This window comes from Phasianus colchicus, chromosome 22 (assembly GCF_987193195.1).
Source record: "Phasianus colchicus chromosome 22, bPhaCol1.hap1.1, whole genome shotgun sequence".
Lineage (NCBI taxonomy): Eukaryota > Metazoa > Chordata > Aves > Galliformes > Phasianidae > Phasianus > Phasianus colchicus.
The window spans coordinates 887424-904098 of NC_143457.1; the positions used below are offsets into that span (position 1 = coordinate 887424).

The 16675-nt window shown below is 49.0% G+C and overlaps 1 protein-coding gene across 12 annotated transcripts in view; it reads right to left on the bottom strand.

Annotated features, from left to right (window-relative positions):
• EIF4G3 (eukaryotic translation initiation factor 4 gamma 3) overlaps window positions 1–16675 on the bottom strand; it is a 104868-nt gene that overhangs the window by 67708 nt on the left and 20485 nt on the right. For 10 of the 12 annotated variants that reach the window (XM_090122891.1, XM_090122895.1, XM_090122890.1 and 7 more), the window contains one exon: window positions 14310–14453. In XM_090122891.1, coding sequence (XP_089979017.1) covers window positions 14310–14453 — 144 coding nt within the window. The remainder of the gene's footprint in view (window positions 1–14309; window positions 14454–16675) is intronic. The other 2 variants (XM_090122893.1, XM_090122892.1) reach the window with 1 other exon arrangement.

Genomic DNA, 16675 nt, shown 5'->3' on the forward strand with positions numbered 1-16675 from the left:
AGCACAAAGCCCTGAAACGCAGTGCCTGCAAACCTTCTGTGCCTGAGACAGCAAACCATGCCAAGGGTAAGCAGGCCTGCCCTGGCCTTCAAGGGAGGATCAGCCAGCCCTTACAAGGTGTAACAGAAGTTCTACCAATGGTGGATTGTGGATGAATGTGGAGAACACACATATTGCTCACGTCCCAGACTCAAGGTGCATCATGCTGCCTGGCCCCTCACTGCCCCACTTAGCCAAACTGATCATTACTGAGCAAAATCCAAGTACAAGCACACAGCGCTGAAGGACAGTGCTCTCACTGCACAAGCTAACTAAGAAGGACGCTCTGTTATTTTCCACCTGATCTTCACATTGCTTTTTGGGTCAGGGAGATAATAAAAATCCCTGTCTCCAAGTATATCATCAGATCTTTGCTGTGAATGTAGAATAATGGGTAGAATATTTAGCTGAAAAATGTTATTCTGCAACAACTCATACCAACACAACAGAAAAGACTGGGCCAAGAGCCATGAAATGCTTTCATCAGCTCCTGCTCCGGAAGCAGCAATCTCCGGCAGGCTTGCTGCTGCCCTCCTCCTGGGGAGCTCACTTAGCCCAGTCCTCTCAAACCAGTGTTTCCTCCCTTTCTTACCACTGGCAAAGCCTCTAACTCACATTAACAAGTCATTTGCCTTCTAGTTTTTGAGATGTCAGATACAGCATCAAATATTTTCCCCTTTTATTTGACAAGTGTGATTCTGCTTGAGCTGTTCATGTCATGCTGTATAGTAAACACTATCTCACATATCTCACAGCAGTAACGGTGCTGCAGTGAGGGCTCTCAGTCAATCAAACAATTGAGCCCTAATGAGATGCAGAGGAAATGGTGTCTTTCTGTCCACCATCTAGTGAAGTCCTGCATCCATGTTACCTCACTCCTGACTTTCTGCCCATCGTGACATTAAGGCTTCCTCTCCCCCAGGAGGACCAACAGCTCTGTGTCCATCTGGGTGCTCCTCTCACATCCTACACGATGGAGACTCCCATGCCTGTCCTGTATCTCAAGAGAAGACGCCTTACCCCAGACAGCTCCAACCGTTCCTCCTCCCAGCGAAAAGGGGGAAATATCAAGTATTCCTCCCCTTCTTCAGGCCCAGGAAAACATGCTTTCTTCAGGCTTAAATAGCACGCGACAGAAAAAAGCCCAGGTTAGATACAATTTCCACGGTACCACTGACCCAACTCCAAACAGGGATCCCTAAGAAAGGGAAGAGCAGCTAACACTAAGCCCAACAACTCAACATTTAGCAGCACGACCGCAAAGCAGGCATTCTGAAACACAGTGCCACATTCAAATACAGCCACCTCATTGATAACAGATGTCATTTCTGACACTTGCAAGGCTGAGAGGCAAACGCAAGATGCTGCAGCACAGTATCCAATTTGTTTAAGCATTTAAACCCTATCAGAGTCAGTATAGCATTAAGTTATAAAAAACTAATCACACAAAAGCTTAAACAGTAGCCACTGATGGGCTCCTCCTGCTATTAAGCTATCATCAAAACAAGGTAATGCTTTGGGCAGCCGGCACTGTTCCCAACCACAACGGCCAATAGCTGAAGCTCATCCATACCCACAGCATGGGCAGCAAACAGGAGAGCTCAAAGCCACTGTGCAGCAGGCAAAATCTGACTTAGTTGCCCTCACCAAAACACAAGGGGAACACTCACAACCAGAGAGCTGCAACAGAGGGCCATGGGCTCTGCAGGAGGAATAGGCAATGAAGGAGGGCAGTGGGGTGTCCCCATATGTGAGGGACTGTTTTGATGATGAGGTCAGGACTGGGAATGTCATGTCCCTGTGGGTAAGGGTGGGGGGAAGGCCAGCAAGGCAGACATCCCAGTGGGAGCCTGTTGCAGAACAGCTGACCAGGTGAGGAGGCAGAGGAAGTGTTCCACGAACTCCTGCTGAGACTCTGGGAAAAAGAGTTGACCACCCTTGGAAGGACAGGCAGGCAGCTAGAGAAGAGTACAAGAACACTGCTAGGATAGGCAGAGAGAAAATCCAAATCACAAATCCATGGGACCCAATGGGATGCATCCATGGGTGCTGAGGGAACTGGCAGAGGTGATTGCTGAACCACTCTCTGTCATCTCTGAGAGGTCTTGGAGAACGGGGGAGGTGCCTGAGGACTGGAGGATAGCCAATGTCACTCCGGTCTTCAAAAAGGGCAAGAAGGAAGATCCAGGTAATTACAGGCCAGTCAGCCTCACCTCTGTCCCTGGAAAGGTGATGGAGCAGCTTGTGCTGGATTCCATCTCCAGACAACTGGAAGAAAAGGAGGTTATCAGGAGTAGTCAGCACGGGTTCACCAGGGGGAGGTCATGCTTGACCAACCTGGTAGCCTTCTATGATGTTGTCTCTGGCTGGGCGGATGGGGGAAAAGCAGTGGATGTGGCCTACCTTGATTTCAGCAAAGCATTTGATACTGTCTCCCACGACATCCTTATAACAAAGCTGAGGAAGTATGGGATAGATGAGTGGACAGTGAGGTGGGTTGAGAACTGGCTGACTGGCAGAGCACAGAGGGTCGTCGTTGGCGGTGCAGAGTCTGGTTGTAGGCCTGTAACCAGCGGTGTTCCCCGGGGGTCGGTGCTGGGTCCGGTCTTGTTCAACATCTTCATCAATGACCTCGATGAGGGGGTAGTGGCCACCCTCAGCAAGTTTGCTGATGATACGGAGTTGGGAGGATTGGCTGACACGCCTGAAGGCTGTGCCGCCATTCAGCGAGAGCTGGACAGGCTGGAGAGCTGGGCAGAAAAAAACTGGATGAGGTTTAACAAAAGCAAGCGTAGAGTCTTGCATCTGGGGAGGAACAATCGCATGCACTGGTACAGGATGGGGGATGAGCTGCTGGAGAGGAGCTCTGCGGAGAGGGACCTGGGTGTCCTGGTGGACAACAGGTCGGCCATGAGCCAGCAGTGTGCCCTTGTGGCCAAGAGGGCCAATGACATTCTGGGGTGCATTAAAAAGAGCGTGGCCAGCAGGTCGAGGGAGGTGATCCTCCCCCTCTACTCTGCCCTGGTAAGGCCTCATCTGGAGTACTGTGTCCAGTTCTGGGCTCCCCAGTACAAAAAAGACAGGGATCTCTTGGAAAGAGTCCAGCGGAGGGCCACAAGGATGGTGAAGGGCCTGGAGCGTCTCCTATGAGGAAAGGCTGAGTGAGCTGGGTCTGTTTAGCCTTGAGAAGAGAAGGCTGAGAGGGGACCTGATCCAGGTCTAAAAATATCTAAGGTGTGGGGGGCAAAGTGGCGAGGCCAGACTCTTTTCAGCGGTATGTGGAGACAGGACAAGGGGAAACGGCCAAAAACTGGAGCATAGGAAGTTCTGCACAAATGTGTGCAAGAACTTCTTTACGGTGAGGTGACGGAGCACTGGAACAGGCTGCCCAGGGAGGTGGTGGAGTCTCCTTCTCTGGAGATATTCAAGACCCACCTGGACACCTACTTGTGCGACCTGGTGTAGGGAACCTGCTTTGGCAGGGGGGTTGGACTCGATGATCTCTGGAGGTCCCTTCCAACCCCTACAATTCTGTGAAAATTAAGAAGGTGAAAGTCCAGCAAGAACTTAATCTAGTCGCTATTACTGAAGATAATTTGTTTCTACAAATAAATTAACAGCAAGAGGAGAGCCAAAGAGAATCTCCATCCTTTACTGGATGCAGTGGCAAACATTATCACTGAGGACAAGGCTGAGGTTCTCAAAGCCTTCTTCTGTCCATAATAATCAGATCAACTATCTTCAGGGCACTCAGCACTCCTACCTAGAGGGACTGGGAGCAGAATAAGCCCCCAAATTGAGGAGGAAACAGATCTACTGCTCCACCTGGACTGCCACAAGTCCGTGGGGCTGATGGGAATGAGCAGAGGTGACAGCTAAGGTGCTTTCCATCATTTATCAGCAGTTCTGGTCAGCAGGGTAGATCCCACATGCCTGGAGACTGCTAATCTGATGCTCACCTACAAGAAGGGCTGGAAGGAGGATCCGGGGAGCTACAGGCCCAGCAGTATGACATGAATTGTAGGAGGTCACAGAGCAGATGGTCCTCAGAGAGCTCACATGGCAGCTGTGGGGCACTCAGGAGATCAGGCCCAGTCAACACACGTTCATGAAAGGCAGGTCCTGTCTGACCAACCTCATCTCCTCTGTGACCAGGTAATCATCTTAGAGTCACAGGGAAAAGCTGTAGTCTACCTAGAGTTCAGCAAAACTCCTGACTGCCTCCCACAGGCATTCTCCTGGGGAAGCTGCAGCCCATAGCTGGGACAGGTGCATTCTTTGTTGGGTAAAGAACTGGCTGAGGGTCCACAGAGTGGTGGTGAATGGAGTTGCATCCAGCCGGTGACAGTGATGTTCCCCAGGGGTCAGTGCTGGGGCACAACCTGTTTGATATCTTCACTGATGAGCTTGATGAGAGCACTGAGTGCACCCTCAGTAAGTTTGCAGATGACACCCAGCTGGCAGGAGATATCCATATGCCTGGGAGTGGGGAAGGCCCTACAGAGGGACCTGAATTAACAAACATCATATAAACAAACATGTTTCACAGCTCTTACACAACAACACGTGCTTCTGTCTGGCATGCTTCAAGCTAGATGGAGGTGTGCCATAGCTGATATTTGTGTTAAACAGCATAATGGGAAAAGAGAAAAAAGTGCTTTGTAGATAACTGCAGTACATGGCAGCCTAAAATACTACTAAAACAAGCATCAAAATAAATCACAGCAATCCATTGCCTTGCAGACAAGTAGGCTGATTAAAAGTATTGCACATATTCATCTGGACTTCTCCTATGCCAACCATTTAAATAGGTACGCAAGGTAATTATAATCATATTCTGTCATGCTGGAAATGTGTGGCTTTTAAGCACCATGGCTGAAACAGTGAGCACAAGGTGTACAACAGAAGAGATGCCCCAAGAAGTCCCTAAATAAATTACCACAGAAGGGAAGGCTGGGAAACAAGTTTTGCTCTGCATATAAATCCTGGTTCAGAAGCATCCAAATGCTGGCACTGAGATCCCTGAAGTTCAGCAGCTACAGTACCCTGAGCTGGAACAGAACGGATGGCTGCAGAGCTGCTACACTTCCAAGGCACAGCAATTTGCTTTCCTGAAGCTTTCATCCTCATGTCTCTGTGTTTGAAATGTCGCTATCCATGGAGGGAAAGGCGATAATATTTGTGTTTATGTATTCCAGCAGCTTGCTGGGGAAAACCCTTCCCATCTTTTTTGTGCAGAGCTCCAGCTTCAGGCTGCCGACTGCACAAAGCAAAAAGTAAAAATAAAACAAGAAATCATCGCTACCAACAAAAAAAATGAAAAAAGTTATTCTTAGATCAGCTCCCGAGCTGGTTAGTAAACACTGTGCCTGCTGCGTAACATGACGCCCTCAGTACTGACTGTACTGGGAATAAACAGGCAAAGTACACACATCAGGTTCAGAAAGAGCTGAGTCATGCAGCTCTCTGCTTCCTGCAGCCAGCGACGATTTTTCTTGTGGAACAAAACTCTCCCATCTCCAGGCAGAAAAGTGCTGCTCCTGAGCTCCCCGCCTTCGACAGCCTGGTGAGATGTGGTTCAGCTCTGTCACCGCTTCCTGCGCCGTCTCTTGACTTGTGGAAGGAGTTTGGATCTCTCTATATTTATATAGCTGGAGGTGAAATGGTCTTGCAGTTCCAACACATGACTGTGACTCAGGAGCCTGCCGCTGTCTCCTCTGTCACTGAACCCCACTCTGACCTTGGGTGAGAAAAACCTCTGGGCTTCCAGTTACTCACTGTTAACAACAGCAGTGGCTGTGCTCCTCGCTGGGGTGAGCTGAACGCCAACAAAATGCTTTCATCTCTCTGGGAGGAACATGACAGCAGAAACAAAATATGTTATAGCTATACAAAGCACATGGGGCCAGAGGTGGCTCTCAGCTACCCCTGAGCAAGCCCAAAGGCCCTTCTGATCTGGAGGGTGACAACCCAGCCCACAACAAGCCAAGCCACCTCCAGGCCACTCCAGGTGGGCACAAAGTAAACCCAGATGGAAAAGTTCTTACATCAGCTCCCTGCCACAAAACCTAACTGCTCCAGGAGTGACAGCACAAGATCACTGCATGCCTGCCTCCTTCTCCTGCCCTACTTTTAGGAGCCAGACTCGGTTCCCCCTCCAACTGCTGAACTGTTTTCCTGGAGGAAAACCACAAGAGGGACCGCAGGCCAGCTGTATGGACGCAGCAGCACTTGAAGTTGCTCTTCAGCACAGAAAAGCCTCTTAGAAAGCTTTCCCCTGGGCCACTGGGCTGCACGGCAGCAGTTTGGCCTCGGCTGCAGGTGGAAATCCCTGCGGCAGCACAAACAATTGCTTGGTTCACAAACAAAACAGATGCCAGCAGAGACGCGGCTTGCAATCCTGAATCATCCTTCGTTTGGCGAGTTTGTTCTAATCTGCACACCCACGGCCGAAACACTTTGCTACCTGAATGACTGCAAGTGTGCAGCACTCATAATCAGCAGTTCCTCGGCATTTCAGCCCTCAGAATTAAGAGGATAATCATTTAAATCCCATCTCTCCATTTCTACCTACTGACTTCACTCACAGGTAGCTGCAGTATTCCTCCAGGCTGCTGCTCCTACAGAGGAGCACCTCGATTCTTCTCCACATTCAGCTTTGGAACAGCCTCAGTTTTAGGCTAGGAAAGGTGTAAGCAGCCATGAACTTGCATGTCCCCAGAATACGCTGTCCTGTCCCCTGTCCCAAGCCAAGCCTGCATCTTTCAGTCTTACATCAATAAACATGGGCCATTCCCATCTACATACTCCTAGCTCCTATTTACAACGATACTTCAACTGTGGATAATCAAATACACCATCAGGGTGTTCTGTCTGAACAGAAAGCCCTACTCACAGCTCCGTGTTCAAATATGAGATTCTTCGGAATATGGCACAATGAGAACCTCTCGTTCTGATCAGCTCATTTGCAAATGATGCAGCATCACTGAAATCAGCTCATCCTTATCATGACATCCTGCCTTCAAGAGACCTCCCTGTGGTGCGAAGTATTAGGAAGCAGCAAACTCAGCCTTCAGAAGGATAAAAATATCCTGACCCAGGAGGAATTACTTCTTTCACAAGCGTGGGTCAACCTTTGTTATCTTTACTGCTCTGCAGCAATTTATCTCAGGGTATCTCATCTGTGTCATTACCATCCCCACTCAATTTTTAACGACCTTTTTATGGCTTCGTATGATTTAGCATCACACGTTTGAGAGGGCCAACGCAGCGAGCTGAACAGGCAAACAGAGCCCCAAGCAGCAGGCATGACACTACAGGCACTGCTCTGACTTCAACACCAAAAATCACATTCCCACCGAGGGAAGAAGGCGAAGAAAATGCAGTTTCCTGTCCCTTGCACAAAGGCTGTTTGTGAGGAGGGCACACAGACACAAGATATGTGCTCTTTTCCTTCCTGCTTAAGACACTGTGGTTATTATTCCTGCAGAGATGTTACAAAGAAGAGTGAAAGGGGAAAGCGAGACAAAGTGTCCCTGTTGGACGCGTTGCCTCTCAGGAGCTCTGGCTTACCCTGTGTTTTTAACCACCGTGCACATTCCCATCACACTTCTTTGCTCAGCATACTCACTGCTGAAGGCAGGCAGCCCTCAGCACAGCACTTCAAGCAAAGGTAAACTCAACACATGGCTCTGGGAAGCAAAGGACAACCCCTGGGCTTTCTGTTTTAAGAAATAAAAATGATGAGGCATTCCAGCTGCTAACCAGATCCCAGTGCTGCGGTCACAGAGCGAAATGTTGGAACGTGCTCATTCTGTGGCACTGGGGCATAGACATCCTGCCAGGCAGGGCAGCTCCTCACTGTGGCCATTACAGCACACCCATACAGAACATCACCTGGCCAAGTTCAAAACTATTGCTAAGGAAGACATGACGGCAGGGATAATGCCACAGCAAATGATCATCTCATAACATCTGTAAGTACCGGTGTGACTGAGTTGGCTTCTAACAGAGGCTGAAATGCCAGTCCCTGTCTGGAGTGCAGCACATGCATTGGAAGCTGGGGGTGATCTGGTCATCACCATGATGTAATCAAGTGAACTGCTATTTTCCATAATGAAGGTACTCAAAATATTGTGAGTTAGGGGGAGAAATTCCAGCACCTCTCCTGTTGGGAGCAGACCTGGAGCTCTCAGCAGAACCCACTGAGTTACACAGTGCTTTTCACTTGGCCTGCCTATGAAATCCTGTCACAATTTAAAGAACACAAACTTTGAGGAAAACCACTTTTGCTCAGGAGCACAACCTGCAGCCAGCTGGGAGCCCTGCTCTGTGCTCTTCCTCCTCACTGCTTCCTCCAGTGGCCAACTAAAAGCTGCATCTGGCTGGGTGGGACATCACCCGATGCCGGGACAGAAAGGACATCAGCTGTACATTTGGTGCCATCCCTTCTGTTAATCTGCACAACCAGTTCTCAAGCACTGGGCAGACCAGGAGGAGCAGGGTCTGTAACTTCAAGATGAGAATGCACAGGTGGGATCTTGCTAATGTGACGGTGCAGAGATGACAGAAACAGACTCTTCTCAGTTGTGTGCCTCAGGACAAAAGGGAATGTTCACAAACTGAACTACAAGAACTTCCATGTTGATATAACAAAACCAGGTCGCTCGAGCTGCAGAGTTCCCCTCGTGGAGAAGCTCAAACCCCAGCAGGCTCAGCCCACAACCACCTGCTCTCACTGCCCGGCCTGCAACCCTCTGCAATTCCTTATGGAGCACTGCAGCAGTCCAAGGGCCCCGACTCTGAAATGACTTTCAGGAGGAGGTGCTGAAGTCACTAGCTGGGATTTCATGAATTTCAAAAACACAGCTTTGTCAGAGAGGCTCTGTAGTGTCAAACCACTTGAAAAGTTTTCCTAGCGAGCAAACTTGTTTCTCCCAAGATTTATCTTGCTGCAAAGATATTTTTGCCCTGTCTGTTTACAAATGCAGACTGTGCAAAGCTCTGACTTTTATGCTGACTCCACTGTTTATGAGCACACAGTGCCTTCTGCAACGCATCGTGTTTGCTTGAAAACAATCACTTCTTCTGGAGCATGCAAGAAAACATAAATTAAATAGCATGGAACAGAAGGTATTGTTACAGAAGGAATACCACAGTAGAAATTATTAAATGTAAGAAAGCGGCAAGTTGCTTCACGTTATTTTATGTTATCAAAAAATATGGAAAAGTCTGAAAAGCATCAACATGAAGCACAGCACACATGACCGTGATAACAGAAAATGTGGACAAAACCTCCAGAAGAAAGGGAGCTGTGACACGTTAGAGACAATCCTCCTGCTGGACGGCGCACCCAGGCGCACTGGGTGAGCTCTGCATTCAAACCTCTGTGTCTGCAGCAGGAGATGGACCAGGGCAACTCCAAGCCACGGCAGCTTACACCTGACAGCATGTGAGCTTAAGAAGGAGAAAAACACTGACCTTCACCTGCTGGCCACCCAAGACCACAGCACTGACGACTGCTCTGGCCCAAGGGCCAACTCTGCACAGACCTCATCCCATGCAGGGTCTGTGCTGCAGCCCTTGCTGTGCATGTACAGGTGACCAACCTGTAACAGGTTCTCCTCCTTCCTTATTAGAAAGGAGAAAAAAAGAATGAAGCTGCTTTCAGCCCATCCCAAGTGCACAAATATTAATGCCAACTCATTCATCCCCTCCACACCATGGCTTTAAAAAATTGTTTCCAAGGCTAAATAATTATGGAAGTTAATGGCATCAATGTGCACTTGAAGCCATGCTGTACCCTTCCTGCTGTCTCAGAGTTCCACAAAAGCCTGCAGCTCTTCTTAAACACAGGTGCATTCCCCTGCTTCAAAGTCAAAACTAAGGAGGTAAAAGGCACGGGGATTCATCAAACCCATGGAGAGATGTTACACAAGCAAACATTCCCCACACTGTTAACCCCATCAAAACGCCCCTAATCCTATTACACAACACAGAGTTCAGCTGCCCTTCCACACAAAGGCCAGAAGGAGATTATGCTTCTCCCGGGTTTATCAGCTATTAAATAACTCACTGTTCAGACCTCCACCTGCAGCCAGCGACTCCTCAGAAAGCTCAGGAGCAGTGAGCTGCATCACAAACATGAGTGTTACAATGAGCACATTGCAGGGCATGTTGCTGGCACCCCGAGAGCACAGCTACGTCAGTGTTCTTTATCCCTGTTATCTGCTATGGGCAGACCACCTGTTACTTCATTAAAAGCATCTGATATCTGAACTGATGATGGGAGGGAAATACTGAATAAACACCATGGTTACAACAGAGCTCCAGCTCCCACAGGAAGGAGCCAAGATAATAAAGAAGGGGTGTGGGGATTGCCTATAACATGCCACAGATGGCACGCAGACACTGCCTGGCACAGCCTCCCAGGCCGTGAGGTAACAAGCAATATCTCAGTGCTGTTACAAATGCTAATTTTGAAATGGTGACATTTTTGAGGACCAGAATGAGACCACAAAACTCTTTTCACTTAAGGCAAAGAACCAGATGGTAACAAGCTTCAGCTAGTACAATCTGTTTGGGATTTAAATCAGCCACCTAAAAGTCAAGGTCTCTGTATACCGGGATCCTGAGAATTCAGCTCTCTGCGTTCTTGTTTTCTGTGAGCGTATCTCAACATTGTTACAAACAGATAAGGCATTATTAAACACAGCTGTCAATGAGTACAGCAGCTTCAGAGGGAGGTCCCACCAGATGCCACGGGGTGCTGGGCAGTGCCAGCCCAGCAGAGCGCTGATCTGCAGTGCACAGCGTGCTTGGAGCAAGACCTGAGGCTTTCATGATTACAGATGAAACTCCCGGCTATTTGTTACAAGAGTTGCTGGTTAGTGTTACACACTGTTGTCCCATACCAGAGGAATACCTCAGCATACACATCAGAGCCCTCACTTCAAAGCTAAAGCAGAGGAACAAAGTGTCTTGTTTGGAATACCGCTGCTCATCCATTCCCGCATTGTGTTCCTCCATCTCGCACACCAGAATCCACCACGCCTGCTCCCTGGGATCCTTCACAGTACTCCGAGGCCTTGGGGAGGAAGGCTGAGCAGCCCCATCCTGATGCCCCAGCTCTGCGTGCTGCCTCCTGCTGCAGGAGCCCCTCTTCCTCCTCTCATCGCTCAGCAGACAGAGGGAAGCACTCTTCTGCTGTCTCCTTCCAAGTCCCAGTCTGGTTGCTTTGGAAGATCTCTGCTTTACTGCTGTTCCCTTTGCTAGGCACGGCTACACAATAAATTACCACAATGCAGAGCCAGAGAGGGCTGCAGAATTACAGCCCCTCAGCTGCTTTGTGATAACAGCCATGTGAACGCCACGCTACACAGCCTCACATCCAGTGAGGGATCAGTGTGCTCCAGCAAGCACTACCCTGCTGTGCCCCACGCCCTACCTGAGCCCAGTGGAACTTGCTCCTGTTGCCATGCCCAGGAAGAAATTTATCTACTGCCTTCTGCTGATTTCTCCTTTTCTCTGCATGCTGAGAAAGTCTCAGATGAGTCCCAGGTGAGGGGGCAGGGCTGTGCCACTCCTCTCCTGCTGCACAGGCCCGCCGCACAGTGCAGAGATGTGAGATGTCGTGTCTGCTAGTCCACATCTGCCGTAGCATCACTGCAGCAACATCTGCTGCATGCTCCCGAACACCAGCAGAGCTCAACACATTCCAGAGCAGCATGACTTCAAGGCCCTGGAATTTGGGAAGCGGAGGGAAGCAGAAGTGCTGGTCTTGCTGTGGGTGCAATTCTCAGCACTGCCAAGCTCTCCTTGTCATGCTGCAGAACTAATTCTGAGGGCAGCACAGTGCCAGAGGCAGGTCACTGCAGAAGTTGAACAGCAACCCTCTCTCCTGTTTGGCTATGTTAAGTGGAAAAGGCAGAAGAGTAAGTGAAAGAGACACCGAGCCACAGCAGCACACAGCCATCTGTTTCTGTTCGTTTAAATGGAGAGGGAAAGACAGCTACAGAAGTACAGCACCCATCTGCACCTGGCTCTTTTTCCCACAGCAGACACTAACCACCCTGTATGCTGTTGCAGCCTGTGCCACCCCAGCCACGCTTCCCCAGGCCCAGGAACCTCTCCACGCCATGCTGGGAGCTCATCACAGATATCTACAGAGCCACAAAGCACCCGAGTTTTGTACAGGGAGCAATCCCTCTGCAGAGCGCTGGGCTGACCGGCATCTGAGCAGTCTGGGACCACCCCAGTGACATGTATGCTAGCACTGTGGCAAAATGGTTTTTAGATCTCAGTACCTGAAGCCCAAAAACACACACACGTTTTCATCCATTACTGCCTCCATGGCCGTCCCTACCCTGAAAAGACTCAGTTTTAAGAATATCCATTAACCCACAGGTCTGGGGAAAGAAGAATGATGTCTCAATCAGATTCTTACCCAAATGAAGTGCTCTGTTGTTTACCATCTTCGTTGCTCTCAAATCAAGAACACACACATCAGCTACGACTGGAAAACACAGACAACCTCTGCTCAACCAGGAGCAGTGTGGGCTGTGGAGATATGGGGCAGTTCATGAAATGCTACCTTGCCATTATAGAACTCGGGAACACACCACTCATCAGAGCTCCATGTCAGCTCCAGGCCCTCTACCTCAAAAGGGAAACAGCAGGATTCCAAGAGTTTGAACAGAGAAAAAGAATGATCAGAACACAGAAAAATGTTTGTGTGATGAGAGATTTAAGGAGTTTTAACTGTTTACCCGAATGAAAACAAATACATGAAGTTGTGACAGAATTTCCCCAAAAATGTGGTCTGCAAACAAGAGACTTCTACTCACCTCATTTCTTAATGCAAACACAAGAGGGCATTTAGAAAAACCCAGAGGAGAAAAATGATAGATGCAATAAATAGGTAATGCCTCCAGCCCACACCCCTGAGCCAGAAAATTGGTTATTGTGATACAACACTGCAACTCAACATCTGACCAGAGCTGAAGTGAGCTACAGGAGCGAACGCTAACATTTCTAAGGTTGAAGGCAAAAAAACAACAAAAAAAACAGAACCACAAACCACAGCCTTCAAGTTGACCCAAACCCCTACCAGCTAAGGGCACAGACAAGCACACGCTGCTGACAAACAGAAAGCACTACTGCTGCTGTTCTGCCACCAAGTCCCAGCTTTTTGGCACCGCTGCAGAACTGCCCCGACCTCATGTGGCTGAGCCAGCACACCTCAACCCCCCTGCAGTCTCACCAGCCAGGCTGCCCCATGCCAGCAGGGAACACACAGCCCCTGAATCCTGAAGAGGACACAATTTAGGGTCCTGCTAGCAGCATCACAGTGACACAAGCAGGCTGATGCTCATTTCCAAGAGGCTAAGAGCCAGCAGAACAGGAAACGAGCGTTTTCCCGGCTGGCCAGAGCGCTGATCTGGCACACAGCCTGCCATCTACGTATGCACTGACTCAACAGGAAAATATTAAGGGAAGAAAAAACCTTGATTAGAGTTTTCTTGTTAAGAAGCTGCCTAGAATGTACTCTTTCTTCCCCTTTTATCTACCATGATTAGCTTCCCTCTGTTGACGACATCTACCAGGAACAAGCTCTGTGATCCCTGACACAAGCCGGTTGGCATGCAGGGTTTGCTCTGCAGCCCTGCTGTGCTCTTCCTTCAAACCAGAGACTTCCTTACCAACAGCCATGCAGTGAAAGCACAAGGCACCGCTCAGAGACTGCTGACTGACGCTTGCAAGCTACTTGTGATCCTGAATAGATACTTCAGCCTCTGACTTCCCACTTCATAGAAGACAAGCATTCGCACATTTTTCAAACACAACCACAGGTTTCCAGTTTTCCCACCAAGCACCGTCAGACATGCATCACTAAGCTTTATCTAGAATGCACAACATCAAGGTGAAGTGTTCCTTGCATGACCTCATTTGTTTTCACACATCTCACAGTCTGAAAGGTCAGTTGGGGTTTAATATTTCACCCATACTGAAGAGGCTGGCAGGAAGGGCAGAAGCTCGCCTTCCCCAGCACAGCCACTACCACCAGCTCACAGCAGCATGCAGCTGTCCCCAGCCTGTCCCAGTGTGTCACCCTGCCCAACAGCCTGTCCTCAGCAGCCAGATTCAGGTGTCCTTCCATCAGCTTTTAGTGGTCACAGACAAGACCGATACGTTGAATTTGAGCAGCAAAGCCAAGAACTACACGAGACGAAAAGAGTGTGGCTGGGAATGTGCTGCTCTGGTGCTCTTACCTGTGAGAGCCCCGGGGATGACGCGTGTCCCGGTGGCGTTGCAGCAATATTTGGGTGTCCCTTATTTATTTCATGTGCAGTGTAAGGGGATGGGGCAGGAGGACCCGGCTGTCTTGCTACTTGTGTAACCTGTGTGGAGATAAACTGTTAGTAAAACAGAACATTAGTAATCCGATCTGCAGAGATGCTGTACTCTTCTCAAGAAAGCAGCTAGCAGCACAGTATTATTATTGTTTTTATTTTTAGTGAGACACCATACAAGTCAATGCATATGGATAAGAAAAATGGGGAAGGACCAAAAAACCAAGAGCACCAGCCAGAGCCACTGGGAAATGGGGAGGAACGCTGGGGCCGTGCTGTGCAGCACCACTCTGGCTCCAGGCTGCAATCTTCCCAGCTTTCCATGACATGCTGTACCCAACCACACTGATTCTGCATCACCAGAAAGGCAGGAGCAAAGCTCTGGCTTTCCATCTGCAGCTGAGCATTAGCACCAAGCAGCAAGGCAGCATGAGAGCAGACGTTAGAGAGTTCAACTACACGCTTTCCCAAGTTGTGCTGTTACATTCCAAATATTGATGCTTTCTTAAACATTACCTCCAACCCTGAAACAGCTGCACTGTCAACAGGAAGGATAATGTGCAATTTCCCAAGGCTTGGAAACAGCCCAGAACCATTCAGTGCAGGGAGATTTACAGCACCCTGGTGCTCACCCTGCGGGCAGGTCAGGGATGAGCTCCCCAGTATTACATACAGCATATTTACAGATAAACTGAAGTCAGGGTTAGATTTTTACATGATAGCAAGCTAAAAAAGCAACAAGTCTACGAGGGCACAACTTCTGTCCCAGAATGCTCAACCCAGGGTTTGCTTTGCTATTTACCAGGGGACATTCTACAACACAAACTTGGGCTGAGGTTATTAAGGAAGCAGATGTCCATAAATCCAGAGCTGAAATTATTCTCCTAAAAATAGATACAGAAAATTGAATACTAATTTGCTAGGTAATCTGTATCTTTTGTTTTTCAGAAGCCTTAATCCATGTTTTTAAAAAAATAACAGACTATATGTGAGGTAAACTCAGGCTGCAACTCTCTCTTTGGGTTTGAATCTTTTGTACTATTCTTCCCCTTCTGAGTCCACAACTTCAGGCACACAGCCACATCCAGGAAACCCTCAGGTAAGACCACAAGGGACAGGGCACAATACAAGCATCCCTGAGATGAAGCAAAAACTGAGTTGGGCAGAACCTCTTTTCTTCCAGCACCCAGCGTAACCACCTGACCAACACAAAGATCCCCGGGATGCTCCATGAGGCAGAACAGCCTCCTGAGCCCATAGCACGTGGTGCTGGGCCTGCTCACCCTCTGTAATCTCTTTTCTCCAGGACTGCCTTCAGCATCCCTTTAAGGGCACCAAAGTGGGCTGGGAGTGCTCATCCCACCACCAGAGATAAACCCCCGCCCAGAGCTTTATGCGACAAGGATCTCACAGCAGGCGTAGGAGTGACTGCAGGGATCTCTCTGCTGGGAACCATCAGGAAGGAAGCAGCTTACAAGGAAACATCCAAAACCTCACACCCAGAAGCAGCTCTTCTGGCACACCCAAGCACCTCCAAGCTCCCAGATCAGCTGCACTTATGCCTCCTGTTCCCATTCGGCTTTTCCAGGACTTACTCCACTTCTGCCACCTGCTAAAAGGGCTTGGGAGGAAAGCTCTCATGGAACCCAACTGATAAATGGCACACCTTTCCCTAAAGCGGAACACCTTCTCCCAAATTTGTGTTTTCTAAAAGCACAGAGACATTTCCAGCCCTGCCTTCTGCTCCACACCAAGGAGGGGGGTATTTTCCACACTGAAAAGTCACTTCAGCTCATTCTTTACAGTTACTTTTACATTTTACAACAGTGTACATTTTTACAGTTGCCTTTTCCCCCACAGGCACCCTCACAAAGATTTGAAATAAAAAATCAGGTAGGGGGGGATCTCCTGGACACAGAGGTGATGAGGGAAAGAGGAACCCTTCTGCAGCAGCCTGTGTTCTTCTAGAAACACTTATGCTGGCTGCACAACACAGAGGGAACTCCCTGCATCCACAGCTTTCCTTCCTGTTTCCCAAATAACAAGGAGCTGCCTGGAAGCGCCTTTTTGGCATTCCAAATAAATATGTGCACTCTCCCACCAGAAAAGCAAAGCGGTGCTTTCCCAGGGCCCTGCTGATTTAGCATAGCTTAGAAATAAAGCCGGGCTTCCAGCTACTGCCACACAGGAAAAAAAAAAATGAATCAAAGGAAAATGGCGTTGTACATTCACAAACACCGCTGCGTTTTGGAGCTGAGTCTCCTCAATGACCCAGCTTTATCAAC